This window comes from Schistocerca cancellata, chromosome 1, assembly GCF_023864275.1.
Source record: "Schistocerca cancellata isolate TAMUIC-IGC-003103 chromosome 1, iqSchCanc2.1, whole genome shotgun sequence".
NCBI classification, from domain to species: Eukaryota; Metazoa; Arthropoda; class Insecta; order Orthoptera; family Acrididae; genus Schistocerca; species Schistocerca cancellata.
In genome coordinates, this window is record NC_064626.1 from 922,040,313 (window position 1) to 922,061,071 (window position 20,759).

At 38.0% G+C, this 20,759-nt stretch overlaps 1 protein-coding gene across 2 annotated transcripts in view; it reads right to left on the minus strand.

Moving 5' to 3' along the window:
- The window catches only part of LOC126191321 (serine protease svh-1-like), a 457,777-nt gene that overhangs the window by 243,646 nt on the left and 193,372 nt on the right, over window positions 1-20,759 (minus strand). For both annotated transcript variants that reach the window (XM_049932162.1, XM_049932154.1), the window contains exon 6: window positions 14,698-14,851. In XM_049932162.1, the coding sequence (XP_049788119.1) occupies window positions 14,698-14,851 (154 nt within the window). The remainder of the gene's footprint in view (window positions 1-14,697; window positions 14,852-20,759) is intronic.

Here is a 20,759-nt window from a genome sequence, read left to right on the forward strand (position 1 = left end):
TTAGGCTCTTACTGAACTGCCACTGCCACTTCTGCATTTTTCCTGGGAACAGCTGTTTATTCTGTGTTGTCCTTGCCACTGTGCAAGGACACAAAGCAATATGTTCCAAATGGCTTTAATATGCAGTGAAGAGCCAAAGAAACTGGTACACCTGCCAAAAATCAGTTAGGGTTCCCGTGAGCATGCAGAAGTGCCACAACACTTGGCATGGACTTGTCTAAGGTCTGAAGTAGTGCTGGAGGGAATGAACACCTTCAATCCTGAAGGGCCATCCATAAATAAGAGTATGAGGGAGTGGCGATCTCTTCTGAACAGCATGTTGCAGGGCATTCCAGATACAATCAATAATGTTCATGTCTAGTGAGTTTGGTGGCCAGCGGAAGTGTTTAAACTCAGAAGAGATGTGATGTTTACAGAAGGGAGTTTCAAGAGCCACTCTGTAGCAATTCTGGACATGTGGGACATTGCATTGTCCTGCTGAAATTGTCCAAGTCCATTGGAATCCACAATGGACATGAAGGGATGCAGGTGATCCAACAGTGCGCTTATGCAAGTGTCACCTGTCAGTCATGTCTAGAGATATCAGGGGTTCCATATCACTCCAACTGCGCATGTCCCACACCATTACAGACCCTCCACAAGCTTGAACAGTCCCCTGCTGACATGCAGGGCCCATGGATTCATAAGGTTGTCTCCATACCCATACACGTTCATCTACTTGATACAATTTGAAACAAAACTCACCCAACCAAGTAACATGTTTCCAATCATCAACAGTCCAATGTTCATGTTGACACACCCAAACAAGGCATAAAGCTTTGTGTTGTGCAGTCATCAAGGGTACCCGAGTGGGCATTTGGCTCCGAAAGCACTTATCAATGACGTTTCGTTGAATGGTTTGCACGCTGACACTTGCTGATGGCCCAATATTGAAATCTGCAGCAATTTGCAGGAAAGCTGTCACACTGAAGATTCTCTTCAGTCATTATTTGTCCCATTCTTTCAGGATCTTTTTCTGGCAACAGTGATGTTAGAGATTTGATGTTTTACCAGATTCTTGATATTCACAGTACACTCATGAAATGGTCACATGGTAAAATCCCCACTTCATTGCTATCTCAGAGACGTATGTCCCATCACTCATTCACCGACTATAAACCCACATTCAAACTCACTTAAGTCTTGATAACCTGCCTCTGTAGCAACAGTAACCAATCTAACAACTTTGCCAGACCATTGTTGTCTTATATAGCTGCTTCTCACCTCCGCACCATATTCTGCCTATTTACATATCTCTGTATTTGAATAGCATGCCTATACCAGTTTCTTTGACACTTCAGTGTATTATACAGCACTTGGATAAGTAGAACTCTTAATTAGTGGATGCACATTCCATCTATGCAACTAACTGAAGGCTTCTTTTATTTGTGAACCATCTTCAGTGGCCTGTACTACACTCATGCTCATAAATTAAGAATAATTGAAGAATGTGGTGCCACACAATGTGGCACTAGCCAAAACTGGTGCTAATAGATAGGCACATAGGGAACACACATGACACAGATCTGTAAGTCCACGGTATTGGTGATAAGTTGAGAAAACTGTCCCGAAACACGTGCTACAAAATGCCACTGTTTCCCATGCATGTACCTTGACATCGATATGGGATGTGATCACCATACACACGTACACAGGCCGCGCAATGGGTTGGCATACTCTGGATCAGGTGGTAAAGCAGCTGCTGGGTATAGCCTCCCATTCTTGCACCAGTGCCTGTGGGGGCTCCTGAAGTGTCATAGGCGTTTGAATACATGCAGCGATACATTGACTGAGAGCATCCCAGACATGCTCGATGGAGTTTAGGTCTGGAGAACAGGCAAGCCACTCAACTCACCTGATATCTTCTGTTTCAAGGTACTCCTCCACAATGGCAGCTCGGTGGGGCTGTGCATTATCATCCATCAGGAGGAAGGTGGGACCCACTGCACCCATGAAAAGGTGGACATACAGGTGCAAAATAACATCCCGATGCACCTGACCTGTTACAGTTCCTCTGTCAAAGACATGCAGGGATGTACGTGCACCAATCATAATCCCACCCCACACCATCAAACCATGACCTCCATACAGGTCCCTTTCAAAGACAATAAGGGGTTTGTATCTGGTTCCTGATTCATACCAGATGAAAACCCAGTGAGAATCACTGTTCAGACTGTACCTCGATTCGTCCATGAACATAACCTGAGACCACTGTTCCAATGACCATGGACTGTGTTCTTGACACCAGGCTTTACGGGCTCTCCTGTGACCAGGGGTCAGTGGAATGCACCTTGCAGGTCTCCAGGCAAATAAACCATGTCTGTTCAGTCATCTGTAGAACTGTGTGTCTGGAGACAACTGTTCCAGTGGCTGCAGTAAGGTCCCAAGCAAGGCTACCTGCATTACTACGTGGCCGCCTGCGGGCACTGATAGTGAGATATCAGTTTTCTTGTGGTGTTGTACACTGTGTATGTCCCATACTGTAGCACCTGGACATGTTTCCTGTCTGCTGTAATCATTGCCATAATCTTGAGATCACACTTTGTGGCACACGGAGGGCCTGTGCTACGACCTGCTGTGTTTGACCAGCCTCCAGTTGCCCTAGTATTCTACCCCTCATAAGGTCATCAATATGTATTCTTCAAGCCATTTTCAACACACAGTCACCATTAGCATGTCTGAAAACATCTGCACACTTACTCGCTGCACCGTACTCTGACATGCACCAACACACCTCTGCATATGTGGACTGCTGCCAGCGCCACCGTGTGATGACCGCAGGTCAAATGCACCGCATGGTCATACCCTGAGGTGATTTAAACCCACAAACTGGCCACCAGAAGATTGTTTCACCATGTATGAGCAATATCCTTAATTTATGAGCATGAGTGTACATGACTCTTTTTATAGATGTAATAAATGTCCATCAGGTTACCTTCCATCCGGAAAATGGTTGCACTCAGAGACTGTTATATTGACTTGTAAATTATAGATTGCAGCAATCAGTTGTCCCTTTTGAATTTTAATAAGCAGATCCAGATTTTGGCTAGAAGCTAGCCATTCTCAATGCACTATTATTTTCACTCAAAGCATATAAGTCCCTGTTGATTGGCTTTCACCCACAGTTCATTGAATACTACTCAACCAATCAACAGGGACTTACATGCTTTGAGCAAAAATAATAGTGCATTGAGAATGGCTAGCTTCTAGCCAAAATATGGATCTGCATATTAAAATTTAAAAAGGACAACTGATTGCTGCACTCTATAATTTACAAGTAAATATAATAAATGTATTATGTGGTAGTCACAGTATGTTACCATGTTACATTTTGTCATGTTATTCTCTTGTTCTGTTGTAGCAGAAATTTTGTGATGTGAAATTATCGTTCAGTGTTACGAAAAAAGAGCCCTGAGAAAGCAAAGAAAATGTACAGTTTGCAACATTCACAGACTCCTAACTTGTCATTCTTGGAATTTTTCGAACTAGGCTTTCCAGGATAGTTTGCATCCATCTCTAAGTGTCTGCTCTTCACATACTTTGGTTTGCAGAGTATAAGTATAGATGTAGATGGATGACATGGGATGTACTGCCTCATATATTCATCATCACTCTCTGAAACTTTGTTACATGGTCAATGTTTGCCACATTTGTCCTGTTCAACAATACCATTTCTTCATTTTGAAAGAGCACTTCTCACCATTTCTTCTGTCATATTTAAAATAAACTAGAAAACCATGGCAAGTATGCCTTCTTTTCTCTTCCACTGCAAAGGAAAAGAAATACATGAAATGCTGTGGGCTATTTAATATATTTCTTGTTGTTCAACCATTCAGCTTCTTTTGGATATTATTTGTAAACTGCCATGATTGGTCTGAACTAGCCATGTTGATGGAAGCACTTAACATTCTGATTTTTGTCAACTAACATAAAACATTTGTGAACAACTTTATTCTGACACAGAGCAGGTAGCAAGTGTCACCCCAATTGCTCTCTTCCACTGATCCAGTGTCAGTTCTCCTTGTAGCCTCTTTTGTTCACTAAAAATTTTAACTGTTTATTTTTGTCTATACTGAGCTGAACATATAAATGAACAGCTTAAGTGTCCTCAGTCACATTTTTACATGTGAAAAGATGTAAATAATGGTAAAACATGTTATTGTAATCACATGTAGGAATATTTGTCAGGGTATCTCATCAATGCAAGCAGCAGATTCATCTCAAAAACAATCTGGAGACATGCAAAATTGTATTGTTTTATAATTTGTTTTATTATTTATTTGTTTTTAATATTTTATTGTGAGTTCTTTTGATGCTGATAACAATGAAGTTGCAAGGATATGGAACGATCAGTATTTTTACAATGTTAGCCATACAGCAACACACGATATGGTTAATTCATGACAATACGCATTGTAACAACATGGGACATTTGAAGAAATAAAAACATATTACATACATCAGAATTAACACTTATATGTACACACTCAGATTAACAATATCAAAGTAATTGACCAACAATATAACATTACAGCAACAAGTAGTTTCATTTATTCTTACATTGCATGGCTAACTCGGTTGTATAATAAAAACTTGCTCCTATGTACTATCTGTAAGGCAGTATTTAATCCATGTTCCCATTATTCCACTTAACCCATAGTTGTTGTTGTGGTCTTCAGTCCTGAGACTGGTTTGATGCAGCTCTCCGTGCTACTCTATCCTGTGCAAGCTTCTTCATCTCCCAGTACTTACTGCAACCTACATCCTTCTGAATCTGCTTAGTGTATTCATCTCTTGGTCTCCCTCAACGATTTTTACCCTCCACACTGCCCTCCAATGCTAAATTTGTGATCCCTTGATGCCTCAGAACATGTCCAGTCTGCTTTACTTAGCAGAATTTTGTGGTTGATACAGTCAAAAGCTTTGGATAGGTCACACAGGATTCCAATTGGTGCCAATTTTCTGTTAAGAGATTCAATAATTTGATTGGTGAAAGATAAAATAGCACCATCAATTGATAGGCCCTGCGAGAAACCAAACTGACATTGACTGAGAATGTTATGGTTGTTCAGGTGATTAACAATTCTCCTGTATACCAGTTTCACGAGGACCTTTGAAATACTTGTTAGCACAGATATTGGGCGGTAGTTTGTTACATCAGTTTTTTCACCTTTCTTGAAAAGTGGTTTCACACAAGCATATTTTAATCTAAGTGGAACAATACCTTGTTTTAGGGATTCTTTAAAAATGTGACACAAGACTGCATTTATATAGCCATGGCAGTGCTTGAGTATCTTAGTTGAAATATTATCAACCCCACAAGAGTTTTTTGACTTCATATCTCTGATTGTTTTATTGATCTCACTGATTGTTATGGGGGTTATCTGCATCTGTCAAACTCTGGCATTGTTAGCTTTACGCAGAAGGGCTATCGCATCATCCACTGTGCCTTCACAGCAATTTTTTCTGCAGCTGTTAAAAAATGTTTTTTATGTTTTTTTTTTTTTTTTTTTTTATTTTATGACCTTCATTGGACCACTCTGGCCAACTTTATATGAAGAATTTTTCAGTTTCCTGTCAGCCCAGTACTTCTTCATTTTCTCGGATCTCATCTTTCTTTCTTCATCGGAAATCATCCTTCCTATTGTCTGTTTGTTGATTCTCATTTGCAGTCTGGTTTGTTTGTCTGCGAGTTTCCTCATTTTGTCAATTTTGTTTCTTAGGTCTTCCAATGTTATCTGTAGCTCATCCATATCTTCCTCGATTTCTGTAATCCACTTAATGTTGCACTTACTATTCCACAATTTTTCTATTATTCTCCTGATGATCCTGTTGTCTGATGTTCTGATTAGATGTCCAAAAAATGAAATGCATTTCTTTCTGATTGTACTCATTACCAGTTCTATTTCCTTGTAGACTGTTTCATTTGTAGCTACTCTCCAGTGTCCATCTTTCTGGCACGATTTGTTGATGCTCATTCTGATGATTCTTCTCTCTATTTTGAGTATTTTGTCTGTTTGTGCAGTGTTAGTTGTTTTGAAGATGGTTTCACTTGTGTATGTTACTTCTGATTGGGTGACTGTTTTTGTAGTGTTTTAATTTTGTTGCCATTGAAGATATTAGCAACTTCCTCAGTATTTTTTTACAATATTTCCATCCTGAATTAATTCTATGTCAGTCATGTACTCTACTTTTTTACCACTCTCCCTTTTTATAACTATTTTTGATTTGTTGTTTGAGTTATCAGTTTCTGATATACATAGTTTTGGATTTTTTATTACTCTTTTTAAAATATTACAGTACAATCTATAGTCCTCCTTTTCAATGGGATCATTAGATTACCTTAGGGTTTCATATAAATTTCTTTTTGTTCTACAGGAAATTCTGATCCCTTTAGTAATCAAGGGTTTCCATTTTGCTTTCTAAGGATTGTTTCTCAAGATTATTTTTGGGAGTACAGTTTCAAATAATGACACAAACTCAATAGAGAACAGATTAAATTTTTCATTAATATTCCTCTCTATAAATGCAGGGGTCCAGTCGTTCTGCTGTAAGAGAAAGTTGAAGATTTCTAAGTTATCATTATTGATTGGCCTGACAGTTTTAAAAGGAGTTTTTATCACACAGTTTGATATCATCTACTACAAGTAGCTGACCATCATGATCTGACAGACCATTGAGAATTTGACTTACAAAAATACTGCTGCTTCTGTGTCTGTCCAGAAATATATTATCAATTAGGCTCTTACAAGTACTCTAGTGGGAAAGTTAACTACTGAAATCAGGTTAAATGATTCCATCAGGTGTTCTAGTTCTCTTCTGCTCTTATTTGTAGTTAAGAAGTTAATATTATATCATCCATGATAATTTAATCCTTCTGTTTTGAATATCTTTGGTTCAAAAGTTGTTCCAAATGGTTTATAAAGATACATATTTTCCCTTCAGGGGTCCTGTAAACTGCCAAAATTATAAATGACTTGTTATTTTAGTAATTTCAGTTCCACAGGCTTCAAAGTGAGAATCTACACCGTAAGTACTTATATCTAGGGATTTATATTTTACATTAGTTTTAACATCGATTGCAGTCCCTCCTTTTTCCTTTATGGATCTACAGTAGATGGCTGCTAATGAGTATCCATCAGTTTGAGGCATTTCAGTTCAACTTCTCATATGGTGATCTGTAAGACATATTACTTGTGTATGGTTTACAGATTCAACATCAATAACATCAAGATTTAGAAGCTCCAGTTTGTTTCTGAGACCACAAATTTTTTGGTGGAACACATGGAGTTTACTACTACTACTGGTTTTTCTTGGTTCGTAACTACACTTTGATAGCTTAGCATCTCCCCATAAACTCAGCCTGTTTGGTAAATTATTACATCTTGGATTATCACTAGACCTAACATTTAGCCTTAAAAAGCCTTAGAAACAGATTGCTGATGGTCATCTAACAATATTGACCATGTGATTATCTCTTGAGGCTTATTTCCTATTTCACTCATCACTTAATTCGCTACAAGTCATTTTCCCAGGCCAGGGTTTGAATGACTTACCATAACGTCATGTGAAATTGGTGGCCAATATTGTTTATATTCACTATGGTAATGTTTTTGAAGTATTTAGCAACTGATTTATATTGCTTATTAGCTGCACTTATTTCATGATTCACGCATGACCATTGTGCTAGATCATGACAATGAGGGGTATTGAGAACAACAACATTAGTATGAGTTTTGTGACTCAAACATTCCTTAAGTTCCTGACAGGCATTTGGTGTTTCGTTTTTAAAGATATCTTCTGGTCCTTCAATTATCACAACGTAATCATTTGTGGATAACTTACTGACTTCTGCCAAGTTTGCATGTTTCCTCAGTTCAGTTAAACCTGCAACTGGTTTGATGAATCCCGTAGCAGCAATCGTCGTAGATGCCTCATTTAGCATATGAGAGGTGATTCTGTGCCCATGACTGTCAGCAATAAGCATCAGTTTTCTTCTTGATTTTTCTTACTTGCAGCTTTGAGATTGTGGGTGATGGTGTTCGAGAGTAGCTGCATGTTGGTTGGACTAATTATCTTCAGAGCTGTTATTCACTTTAGCACCACTTATTTGAATGTCTGTCATATGCCGATTATGTGTGCCTTCACCTATAAATTGTGATGAAAGGGTTTTGTCACTGTAAACACTATAATCCTTAGAACCCTTTTTCACTTGTATGACTGGCTAGCACTAATTATGATGTTTATATCAGAAGTCTTGGAGAGATCTGGACTGCTGTTCTTATTCAGCCTGCATAATTCACACTTCCACACTTGTACGTAATGTACATTATTCTTTAGTGAGGGTTCTAGTTTGCCACATCGATAATGAAATGTGCTTTTGCAGCACACACATACGACACCATTCCTTGTCTTTTTGGAACACTTTTTGCAAAGATTTGCACAAAAATTTTCATTTTCATTTTATGTACTTTGGGTCTTACCATTATTGAGTTCTTCCGATGCACTAAATGCTTCATGCTGTATTATTTTTTGTTTTAAGTGTGATATTTGCTGAAGTACCACTGAAATAATTTTGGCAGTGGATCTGTATTCATTTAGCTTTATGCCTAATTCTTTGTTTTCACATTTTGAGCAGAACCATATTTTCTGACTTAGATTAGCATTCACATTACTGAGATAATAAATAATCTTACAGTTAAAACACATGATACCTTTATTTGCTCTCTTTTCGCAGGAATATAGTTCCGAGTTTAAATTTTCAGACACTACATGGCGGTTATACTCATGTGAATATGTGCTTGCGTCACACTAGTAATTCACTTTTTCTGTTTACTTCTGCCGCAATATTTTCAGTAACTTTTGATACAATGAAGCATGAAATACAGTTATCATCACAATATATATCAAAATTAACATATTTTGTACACTTTTCTACATTATTTTTTGATTTACTTTCAGAGGTATACAGTTCACTACCTACACACAGCGCCATCTTCATCCGGGGATTGAATGACTTAACGTAACATTTCAGTTTGAGTTGTCATCCCGTATCTTCAAGAAAGCACAATATAATATTTCTGGACTTGAATTGGTGTTTTTCAAATGTTGCTATAGACAACTGAAAGGTTGAAAAGTTGGGGAGAAGGAGAAGACATGATTCGATAAGATTAAAATCTGCAGCTTTCACTGAATGTGTTGAACATTTTGATCATAGTGCACAGTAAACAGCTCATATGTGAAAGAAAGATTGTATATGTAGAACTTGGTTGATTTTGTTTGGAACCCACTATTTCTTTACTTATACATTTGAAAATAATTGTGTTTATGTATCCAGAAAAGTGCTTTATTTTACTTTTTATGTACAGTTGTTTGTCTTAAAACCACAACATTGTTAATGACTAAATCATCTTGTCACAGAGAAATTTACTCACTCCCACTCTGTAGTTAGCGTAAACAGCCAGGCACTTAAAACACAACCTGAGAAGTTCCTGTGTAGCTGGAAACATTCATTGCATATGCTTATACACTGGTGTCCAAAATTAAAGCAACAAACAGTAATTTTGCAAAGATGCATTTATTTTGCCACAAAACAGTATAAACAGGTGATAATAATGTAGAAACAATGTAAGATATACTCAATTTTAACAACAGCAACATGCATAATGGCAGACAAATATGCTCTTCATTTTTTCCCAGTTATGAATTTAGACACAGATTCTGACAACTGGTTAATGTGCTCAGGATGGGGTGTGATCACCTCTGGCAGCAGCACAGGCCTGACAATGATGGGTCATGCTGTAAATAATGTCATCAATCTCATGTTGAGGCAATAATTTCCATTCTTCCTGCAGAGCTGCTCGCAAGTCTTGGAGAGTGGTTGCTGAATGCTAACATCATGCAACCTGTGTCCCTAATGCATCCTGGACTTGCTCTGTGGGATTCAAATTGAGAGAGTGAGCAGGCCATGCCATGCATGCAAATTCTTCCTTTTCGAAGAAAATATCAACCACCCATGCTCTATGAGGTCGAACATTATCATTCATCAGTATGAAGTCTGGGCCTACAGCATGTTGCAACAACCCCACATGAGGTCCCAAATCTTGACATGATACCTAACAGCTGGTAAACCTTGCTGATTTAACTGTACAAGTTCACAAAGAGGTTTCAAGTGGTCAGCAAAATCCCTTCTCACACCATTTGGGACCCTCCTTGATATTGGTATCTTTCCACAATTTTGGGCCCCAAAATCATGTTCCACATTCCCTCCAGATGTGTATCCATTGAGAATCACTCTCCAGATCAAATTGAAACTCATCTGTGAAAAGAACATTGGCCCACTGTTCGACCGTCCAGGTGGAATTTGACAGTGCCACTCCAGACTTTCCCTTGAGTGGATACAAGTCAGAGGTACCGGTACACATACAGCATGTCTCCAGCAACAAAGGCCACTCTGCAGAAGTCTTCTGTACACCATTTGCCTTGATACAATACATCCAGCAGATGCCGCAATGTAAGATGACAGTTGACATGCAGTACTAAGCCAGGACCATTGTTCACTGCAGCCAAATAATGGTCTGCTTTTTCTGATGTCACATTTGGTTGGCCTTGGTCTGGTCTTTGGGATACAGTTCCGATCTCTATGAACTGTCGCCACATCCAAAAAACAATAGACTGCTTCACATTAAGCCATCAGGCCACATCATTTTCCTATGTTCCCCCACTACAAAGAGTCTGGTAGGTATATTCACTGTGCCATATAGCACCATATATGACTGTGTACGAAGCAAACACTACCTCACATGATAGGTGCCCTGATTTGACCATTCACATGGTTGTTCATTGACCTGAATGGTGCGGAACACAATCGCATGGACATCTGTTTACAGTTTGTATGATTATATCACGAATCAGACACAGGACAGGGAAGTAGGGGTTTGTTGCTTTAATTTTGGAACTAGTGTATTTCATATTTTCACTCTATTGCTTTTAGCTGGAGCACTGCAAAATAATGTGTTGTACTTGAGTAGTTATGGGACATTTTGCAGGATGGCATAGTAGAAATCATAATAACTGACAACGGCATGCCAGCACTATCCAGTGACTTGACAAAATTGAGATATGGTGTGCATGGGAGGACCTGCTTCTATAGTAAATTTGCATGTCCTCACTGGTCACCCACTTCAAACATTGAGACGTACACTACTGGTCATAAAAATGATATATGGGGATGTTTAAATAGTAACAGCGTCTGATACTGTCACTAATTTCTTTTTCTGTGAGGAGAAATCTTCCAGTGAACATTGGTTGTTAAGCAAACCTAGGGCTAGTTTCTTTCTATTCTTCAACTGAAATACGGCACCCCAGTTTAATGTATTGTGTGAGAGGCCAAAATAGAGTGGCCATTGTCAGAAGACAAACTGTCGCACGACCTCAATTACAGATCAACGTCCACCCCAATAGCTGAATGGTCAACGTGACGGACTGATGTCCTAAGGGACCCGGGTTCGATTCCCGGCTGGGTCGGGGGTTTTCTCCTCTCAGAGACTGAGTGTTGTGTTGTCTTCATCATCATCTCATCCCCATCCAGTGCGCAGGTCACCCAATGTGGCGTCGAATATAGTAAGACCTGCACCAAGGCGGCTGGACTTGCCCCGTAAGGGGCCTCCCGGCCATTGATACCAAATGCTCATTTCCAATTACAGATCAATAGTAAGTGATTAATTTTATGTTGGTGTGATCATGTGTTTATGTATTAGTTTCAAATGTAAAACTCTGTTAAAAAAAAGTAGTGCTGTATATGCATAAAGAGGAAGGGTAAGTGGCACAAATGCAAATGCTGATGTGTAACAGTTTTCTTAGTGGAAAATCATCACCTGCAGCTGAGAAACTGTCTGCCAGGAGATGCAACAATAGCCATTATATGATATTCAGAGTTATAAGAGATTGACCATATGCTGAAATGTAGCAACTCTGAGTACTGTGCTGTCTGGATCTTTGTCTTATTATTGTGTGTAGAAACAAAAGAAAATTTTTGTATGAATTACCACAAGATTTATATCTAAAAACAAAGATGCTGTAACGAAAGTGTTGGTATGTTGGTAGAGACAATAAAAAAACACACAAACACACACACAAATTTCAAGCTTTCGCAACCCAAGGTTGCTTCATCAGGAAAGAGGGAAGGAGAGGGAAAGACGAAAGGATGTGAGTTTTAAGGGAGAGGGTAAGGAGTCATTCCAATCCCGGGAGCGGAAAGACTTACCTTAGGGGGAAAAAAGGACAGGTATACACTCGCGCACACACGCACATATCCATCCACACATATACAGACACAGGCAGACATATGTAAATGCAAAGAGGTTGGGCAGAGATGTCAGTCAAGGCGGAAGTACAGAGGCAAAGATGTTGTTGAATGATGTGAGCTATGAGTAGCGGCAACTTGAAATTAGCGGAGGTTGAGGCCTGGTGGGTAACGGGAAGAAGAATATATTGAAGGGCTGCCCCGTTACCCACCAGGCCTCAACCTCTGCTAATATCAAGTTGCCGCCACTCATACTTCACGTCATTCAACAACATCTTTGCCTCTGTACTTCCGCCTTGACTGACATCTCTGCCCAACCTCTTTGCATTTACATAAGTCTGCCTGTAACGATTGAGAATTTATTTCAACAATAAATATTAATGATATCTTCTGAATTAAAATGCTAAACTATATAACCTTAAAAGGATGAAAATATGTATGAGTGTATGAATATGTATTCTGCAAAAGTCAGAGCCTGCTATTGTAATGTAGTGGTAAATCTGTTAATTATTCACTTAAAACTTATGCTTACAGTAAAGCATTCCCTAGGAATACATGATCCTATGCTTTGAATATGAATATACATAAATTAATTATCAAAACTAGAAGTTATCCCTCCCACCAAGCAGAGCCTAGTAGTGGATTTGTAACTAACATCTCTAGTAAATTAGGGGCGTGGCACACAAGAAACTAAAGGATGGTTAAAGCTGCCCACATTGTGAATTGCCACATACTCTTTCACAACACTGTAGCAATAAGTAACTGCCTGGTAAGAAACTTTGTGTCACCATATTCCACTGCATGTTGCTACGAGATGCAAAGTTCCTATATGAAAAACTTGTTGGATTTTAACAGCAGACAGTAGTATTGGTTTACCTTCTCTAGTTCTTTTACTGCACAGAAGTTCAGTCAAAGTTTGTTATATCAAAATTGCAAGGAAGTTGGTAAACATCAAATCTTCATCCAGTTACTCAACTTTGACAGAGCAGAGAAAGGTGAAAGCTTTTTATGAAGAATAGTTGACACAATTTTTCTGATACCTTTAGAATCCCTGTCATTTGTTGCTGATATACTACTACCAAAATGTACATACACTTAACTTCTCTTCTTACTTCAGTTACTTCCTTCTCTGAGAAAACATTCTGTAAGGAATGCCCTTTTTTGAAGATGCATAAACTTTTCCTATGGAAAAAATACTTGGAAGTGTTAACTATAAAGGCCTTTTTTTTTGCTGGACAGTGAATGAACACCCTGAGTACAGCACTATTCTGTCATAGGTGATGGTGGTTGGAGGAGTGAAAATACAGAGATGCATGCATTGGTCTGAAGTAAACTCTAAGTCCAAAATTTGATCCACTTTAGCACTGCTGGAACTAGTGACATGACATAGCATTACTCCTTGAGGCACTGAAACAACAGAACAATACTGGAAATATCTTGATCCATAACCACTCAGCTGCCACCCACAACTCTTGGATACTGGTCAGAGCTGTGCTGAAGATGTGTACTCTTCAATCAGATAATATGAGGTGGTTAAACAAGCACCCACACATTTGTAGATGTTCCACAATGCATTCTAACATTTCAAGACTGAAGGAGTGGTGTACTGTCTGCAAGTGCTGTGTGCAAGCAAATGTACGCACGTGGTCAGAAGGTAAGCTTTTGTATCATTTGCTTGTAAAAGAAGATGGCAGATATACCAAGGGTCATATTTCATTCCACATGAACATCTTCAGCTACCTTGTGGCACAAAGGCTGCAGAGCCTCATGCAGTTTCCAACATACTCATTCTCTATGGCTGGCATGCAACCATGTATACCACAACTCATCACTACAGAAGCTCCTTCTTACATCCTTCAAACATCCAATGGTGGCCTGTCACATTTGGAGAGCAAAGGTCCATGTGTGGGTGGTAGTTTCTGTGCCTCTTAGTGAGGAAGTAGTTCTAGTTGATAGATATGGCCATCACACATGTTTATCAGTACTTTTTCCATAATCAGAGTCCTAACAATGTATTGATGACACAGTGGCACATAAAGAGCACAGTGCCTTATGAAATTTGTTCAGGCCTGTCCCACACTTCAGGTAGCTCTGCATCATGTATCAATTAGCTATATGTGAGACTTTTGCCTTTGAATTTTCATTATCATAATAAAGAACAGAATCCCTACCATTGCAAAAAAGCAGGTCAAAACCACTTTTAAACAATACTAATATTCGTTAAATATTAGATTTAGCAAATGATCAGTAAATTCACCCAACCTAAGTCCTTAATGCATGTTTTACTTGGTTCATGCAGTACTTTCATAATATTACTGGTAATTAGCAAACTAAAAAGCTTGAGTATATTATACCTGGCCACCATTTGTTGAAATTTATTCCATTAGCTGTACTCTGCCAGATCCAGACGGGATGGTTCAAAACTGTCACACCGATGCCAGAAGTCAATACGCTCTTGATTGCAGGAAACTTCTGGAATAGCCATTCAGACAAAAAATTGTTTTCTTCCTGCAATAGCAAAGATTATAAGTCAATATTGACCTGGATTGTTTAAGATGGACAATAAACAACTCTTCAGACAATTGACAACTACAAGTAGTGACTTCAAGGTCACCAGTTGAAGGGACTCAGTCTATCTGTGCAGTATTGAGCATGCACACAAAGGCAATTGAAACATCCTATTAACAATGTAAGTAAAAGATATATTGCTACTTACTGTACAGATGATACATTAAGCTGCAGATAGGCATAACTAAAAGACACTTACACATTAGCTTTCAGTCATAGCCTTCATCAAAAAAGGAAAACACATATGCATTCACACAATCAAGCACACCTCACATGTACATGACTGCCATCTCTAGCATCTTGGACTGTAGATGGCAGTCATGAGTGCATAAGGTGTGCTTGCGTACATTATTCTTTTCCTGATGAAGGCTGAGGCCAAATGCTAACGTGTAAATGTCTTTTTAGTTGTGCCTGCCTGTAACTTAACATGTCATCTTTTTAGTAAGAAGCAGTCTTTCTTTCCCCTACATTGCTGATATTCCCATCTGCAGTTGACATTGTTTGAAACATCCAATTAGGTTTTTTAAATATGCTGCACTAAGAAATATAGTATTAGATGGCTGAAAGTAAATATTATTCCTGAATTCACATTTAGTTTGTCACTAATTATCATCAAGTTTTAACATGTGTAAAACAATATCATATTGCATACATACACACACACACACACACACACGCACACACACACACACACACACACACACACACACACACACAATAATTAAGTCAACAAATGAAATAAATATAGTTGAATTGTCTTATAACAAGATTGGTTACAATGACAATTTGTACATAATGTGATGATTTCTGCAGTACAGCCACATTCCTCATAAGGAACATACTTCTTTTCCTTGCTTAATGTACAAGATGACAGTTATTCAACTACACGAAATAAAATTGTCATTACTTCTGAACAGCTTGGGTTAGGATGTTCAAGTTGCATGATTGGCCACAAGGCATGATAAGAATTAGTATGCACATGCATGGTTTGGTTTAGCAATGAAGCCCAGTTTCATTTGGATGGCTTTGTCAACAAGCATTTGGAGAACTGGTAATGCATGTTTCATGATTGAGAAGTCTCTTCACCCTCAATGGGTGACTGTGTCATGCGCAATGTCTGGTCACGGTGAAATATTCCTTGATGGCACGGTACATGAAAGTTTTAGAAGAGGATGTCATCCCCATTATCCAAAGTTACCCCAATTTCAGCAAGATGTGGTTCATACAAAATGGAGCTCAACCCCATCAAAACAGGAGAGTGTTTGATGTCCTGGAGGACAACTTTTTGGACAGCATTCTAGCTCTGGGGCACCCACAGGCCACTGGCATGGGCCTCAATTGGCCACCATATCCTCTGGATATTAACACATGTGAAACCTTTTTGTGGAGTTATATTAAAAACAAGGTGTACAGTAATAACCCCAAAACCATTGCTGAGCTGAAAACAGCCATTCATGAGGTCATCAACAGCATAAACGTTCCTACACTTCAGCAAGTCATGCAGTATTTTGCTGTTTGTCTGCGCCAGTTCATCGCTAATGATGGCAGGCATATTGAACATGTCGTAACCTAAATCTGAATATCTGTAGTGATGTTTACATGTTGAATAAAGTTAATGCACACCACAGTTTGTAAATAATTCATGTTTTTTTTCTTTTCATATAGTTCAATTATTGCCACCTTGTATATGCATATACCTCATATATAATTTCATTTTCAGCCTCAGTTAGCAAAATGATTTTCTAAGACTCAACGCACTGTAGACAGAAATCTGTTGTTGTAAAGCGGCAATCTGGCATATTCTTCTCTCTGCTCTTCCATCAACAATAGATGTCGTATAGACTCCTCACCTCATTGTTACACTAGAGCATTCACACTACAGCAGTGGTGACAATCACTTCACACGCCACCAGTACACATGATGTCAGTTTCCATAATGATTTGTAATGAAGTGCATGCATTTTAGATTAGTATGGCCAGTGAAAGAAAAGTTTTAATGGTTGAAGGAAAAGTGAGAGTGTGTAGTTGGTGTCCAACTAATGAGCTTCACTACTTTACTGACATGTGTCACTAGTGCCCTGTCCATTTTTCCTCAACAAGCTATTTGTAGGACAAACTTGCAGGAAAGCTGAGGAGAGACTGCTTACAATAAAAAATTTGAGGGAGGATAAGTGTTACATCCAAGTTACCAAACAAAGTAAACCAGCCATAATCAATCCCTGCATGACTTATAACAAAGAAGTGAAATGCAATATGACTGGCACAGCTTGAAGGTTCTTGGGCAGCATAATTAAAGTGACCATAGGGATCAGTAAAATATCAATAAGAACAAAGTGTCCAATTTAATAAAGGCTTACTATACAGGCATGTGCTTCTGAAAAGGGGAGCAAGGAGGGGCATTTATCCCTTCCTAGAATCAGGGGGTGTAGATTATTTCTTCATTACTCAGTTTTCTAACATATACATTTCAAGATGGTGCCAATCAGAATAGATGTAAACTGCTCCGATAAAAGTGAATTAAAAAGTGGTAGTAATTCTAAGTTGTGTGACAGGAAAATCACGAAAGGTATTCAGTGCAAATGTTGTAAGTAGTGGTTTCACAAAAATGTTGCAAAATAGACAGAAAATTGGTAACTGTTGACTACTCGTGGTCGTGTGATGCCTGTGTAATGGAAACGTGTGAAAAAAGTATTAAACATTATCAAAGACAAGGACTCAATAATTCAAGCTATGCAGAGTGATATACAAGTGTTAAAAATGAAATGTGCTGCTTTAGAACTCAGATGCAAAATTTTGGGGAACAGCAATAGTTTAAAATTGGACGAATTTAAGTATTTCAAAACATGTACCTCACTTGCCACCAAGAAATGTGCTACATCTAAAAAGGTAGGAAAGGAAAACTTAGAAAAAGACTGTGTAACAATAGTAGATGAGGAACAATGTTCTACACATATTCAATATGCAACCAATAAAAAGCTTGCATCCGAAAGTGTTGAAGACATCAATGCTGTGCTTAAAAATCATGTGCGAAAGTGGACCATTAAAACTGATATGAAATCTGCAAAGAACAGTTCTTCACCAACACAAAAACAAATTCATCATGGAATAAAAGTCAAAAATTCAGAGATAGCCATGCACGTAATGCTTCAAACATTGCATCAGACTCTGCAAAAGAAAACGTGAGTGTGCCAGCTTTTGTTAAGCCTGGAATGAAGTTTGAAAATGTGTTTAGCAGTGGCGAACAAGAATGTGCCATTTCTACTAAAAGTGACTGTGTAGTTCTCACTGTAGGATTTACTTCTAAAAAAAAATTGTCATTATCTTCCTCTTGCTGTCGACTACAAACATGACAGTGAGGAATCTACCTATGTGATTTCATCTGGTGGACTGGTCTAGCATAAATAGTGAAATTTGACATACGACTTTTGTTTGAAGTTTAAAAACATAAGACTTCTCGACATCAAAGATTATGAAAAAGCTAGTTTCACAGGGCAAGGACAACATTTGAACTGATCTGTTAAGAAGAGACTCGCATCAGATATAAACAAGGCTGCTGACAAAATAATCCACAAAAACAGCTGCAAAAGCAAACAAGCCATAGCCTTAAGTGCCTTCATGCAGGGAAACTAGTGAAAGGGGCCAATTCCAACTGGATTTGGCCCAACTCTAACAATACCGAAGAAGTATTCAATACACAGTTAGAAGTTACTTTATCATGTAAACAAACTAGTTCTAAAGAAGCTTTACTGATAACGTATGCAGTACTAATTTCATTATGCATTTGAGCATTGGAGGTGTACCTGAAGGAATGGTCAGCAAGCTTTATGTTATGCAAATCCTGTTAGAAAGTATGAAACAGTCAGTAAAGGTAATAGTCTAAATGAACATTGGCTTAAAACTGAAAATATCTGTCTTCTTAACAAACTTCCAGGCTACAAACTGGCCACCAGCTTTTGTACAACTAACGTGTGTGGAGGCTCTTGCATATTGGTCAATTAGACAGAATTTTAGCCATCCGAAAAAAGAACTCATTTTTGAAAATAGTCGTACAGAACTAATTACCCATATATACTGCATCCCTGGTTACCATACAAGCTATGTGTTCTTTGATAAATTTGAAACTCAGTTACATAATTTAAACACTGAAAATCTGTGTAAGGAACTAGTTATACATGCTGACTTCAACATAGATGTAAGAACTAATAACAAATTTGCTTCACATTTCAAGAATTTGATAGCCACAAATGGGCTAAATCTCAATTCTGATCAATTCACAAGAGTTACAGCAATTAATTCAGCATGTATTGATAAAACTGTAAGTAGTTATAATTACACCATCAAAGAAAGATATATTTCATATTTACGAGTCTCCGACCATGCAGCACTATCTTTATCTTCATCAAAATTAAATTAAGGTTCCACAACAAATAGATGTAGCAACTTCAGCCAAGAAAATGTGAAGGTATTTATTAAAAACATAAGCCTCACAGTATGGTCAGTCAGCAAACACACTTTGACAGATGACAATTACAATAACTTTTCAACCGATTCATGAGCTTATACAATGAATGCTTCCTTTATTAATAGTATGGACTGAGTCTCATAAAAGTAGGTAATGGGTAACAAAATGAATTAGAGCATCTAGCATTAAGAAGAGGAAACAGCATACAGAGGTGAACATTAATCGAAATCTTGAATTTCATAAATATGTAAGCACATACAAAAAACAATTTACAAAGTAGTTAAACTAACAAAACTTACTGCACACAGTATATTCATTTTAAATGCAAACAACATATCCAAGCTGTTTGGTCTGTTGTAACAAGTGAAGTTGGCAGTGAAACAGAGAGAAAATGTCCTCCTAAAATAATGATAAATGGCAGGGCAATTACAGAACCCAGTGCCATACATGAATCCTTCAATAATTTATTTTTCAGTTGTAACAAAATTGGTAAATGCTCCCACCAACTACAGTTCCTAGTATGGCAGAGAGAAATTGTTTGAGTGTTAAGTTTTCATCTTTTTCAAGCTCTGATGTCATTAAAGTCATAATGTCCCTAAAAAATTTAAACTGAGGGGGTTGTGATGAGGTTCCAACTAGAATAATAAAATCAGTATATAATAGTATTGTGCATCAACTCTCCCTCATAATCAACCAGTCTTTTGAAGAGGGATGCTTTCCAGATTGGTTAAAATATGCTGAAGTTCTACCAATTCATAAAAAGGGCACACAAGGTGAAATGGGAATCTAAAGGCCTATATCACTTTTACCAATTTCTTCAAAAATATTTGAAAGAGCTGCATGTGGCCAGATAGAAAACTACAATTCATTCAACAATATTATTTTATGCAATCAGTATGGTTTCAGGAATGGCTGCAGCACAACCCATGCAATAAATGAATTGATCACAAAAGTTAGCAGTTGTCTCAATAATAGAATGTATCAGGCATCTTTTGTGATCTTACCAAAGCCTTCGACATTGTATATCATGACCGGCTTCTTCAAAAACTGACTAGTTATGGTTTTCAAGGAAAATCTCTTAGTTGTATGTCATTATACTTGGCAAACAGAAAATAAATAGCATTGGTAATGAACAGTGTCAATAAATTCCTCTCTGGCTGAAAATACATACAATTAGGAGTCCCACAAGGCTAAACATTAGGGTAACTACTATTTTTGTATTACATCAATGATATGCCATGCTAAGTTGAGTCAGATACCATCCTTTATGCAGAGGACTCAACAGAAATAGTCTGCAGTAAAATCAATGAAGACTTAATCCGCCATGTTGAGCAGACACTTGGGGAAGTGGAAGCATGTGTAAAAAATAATAATTTGAAATTAAAC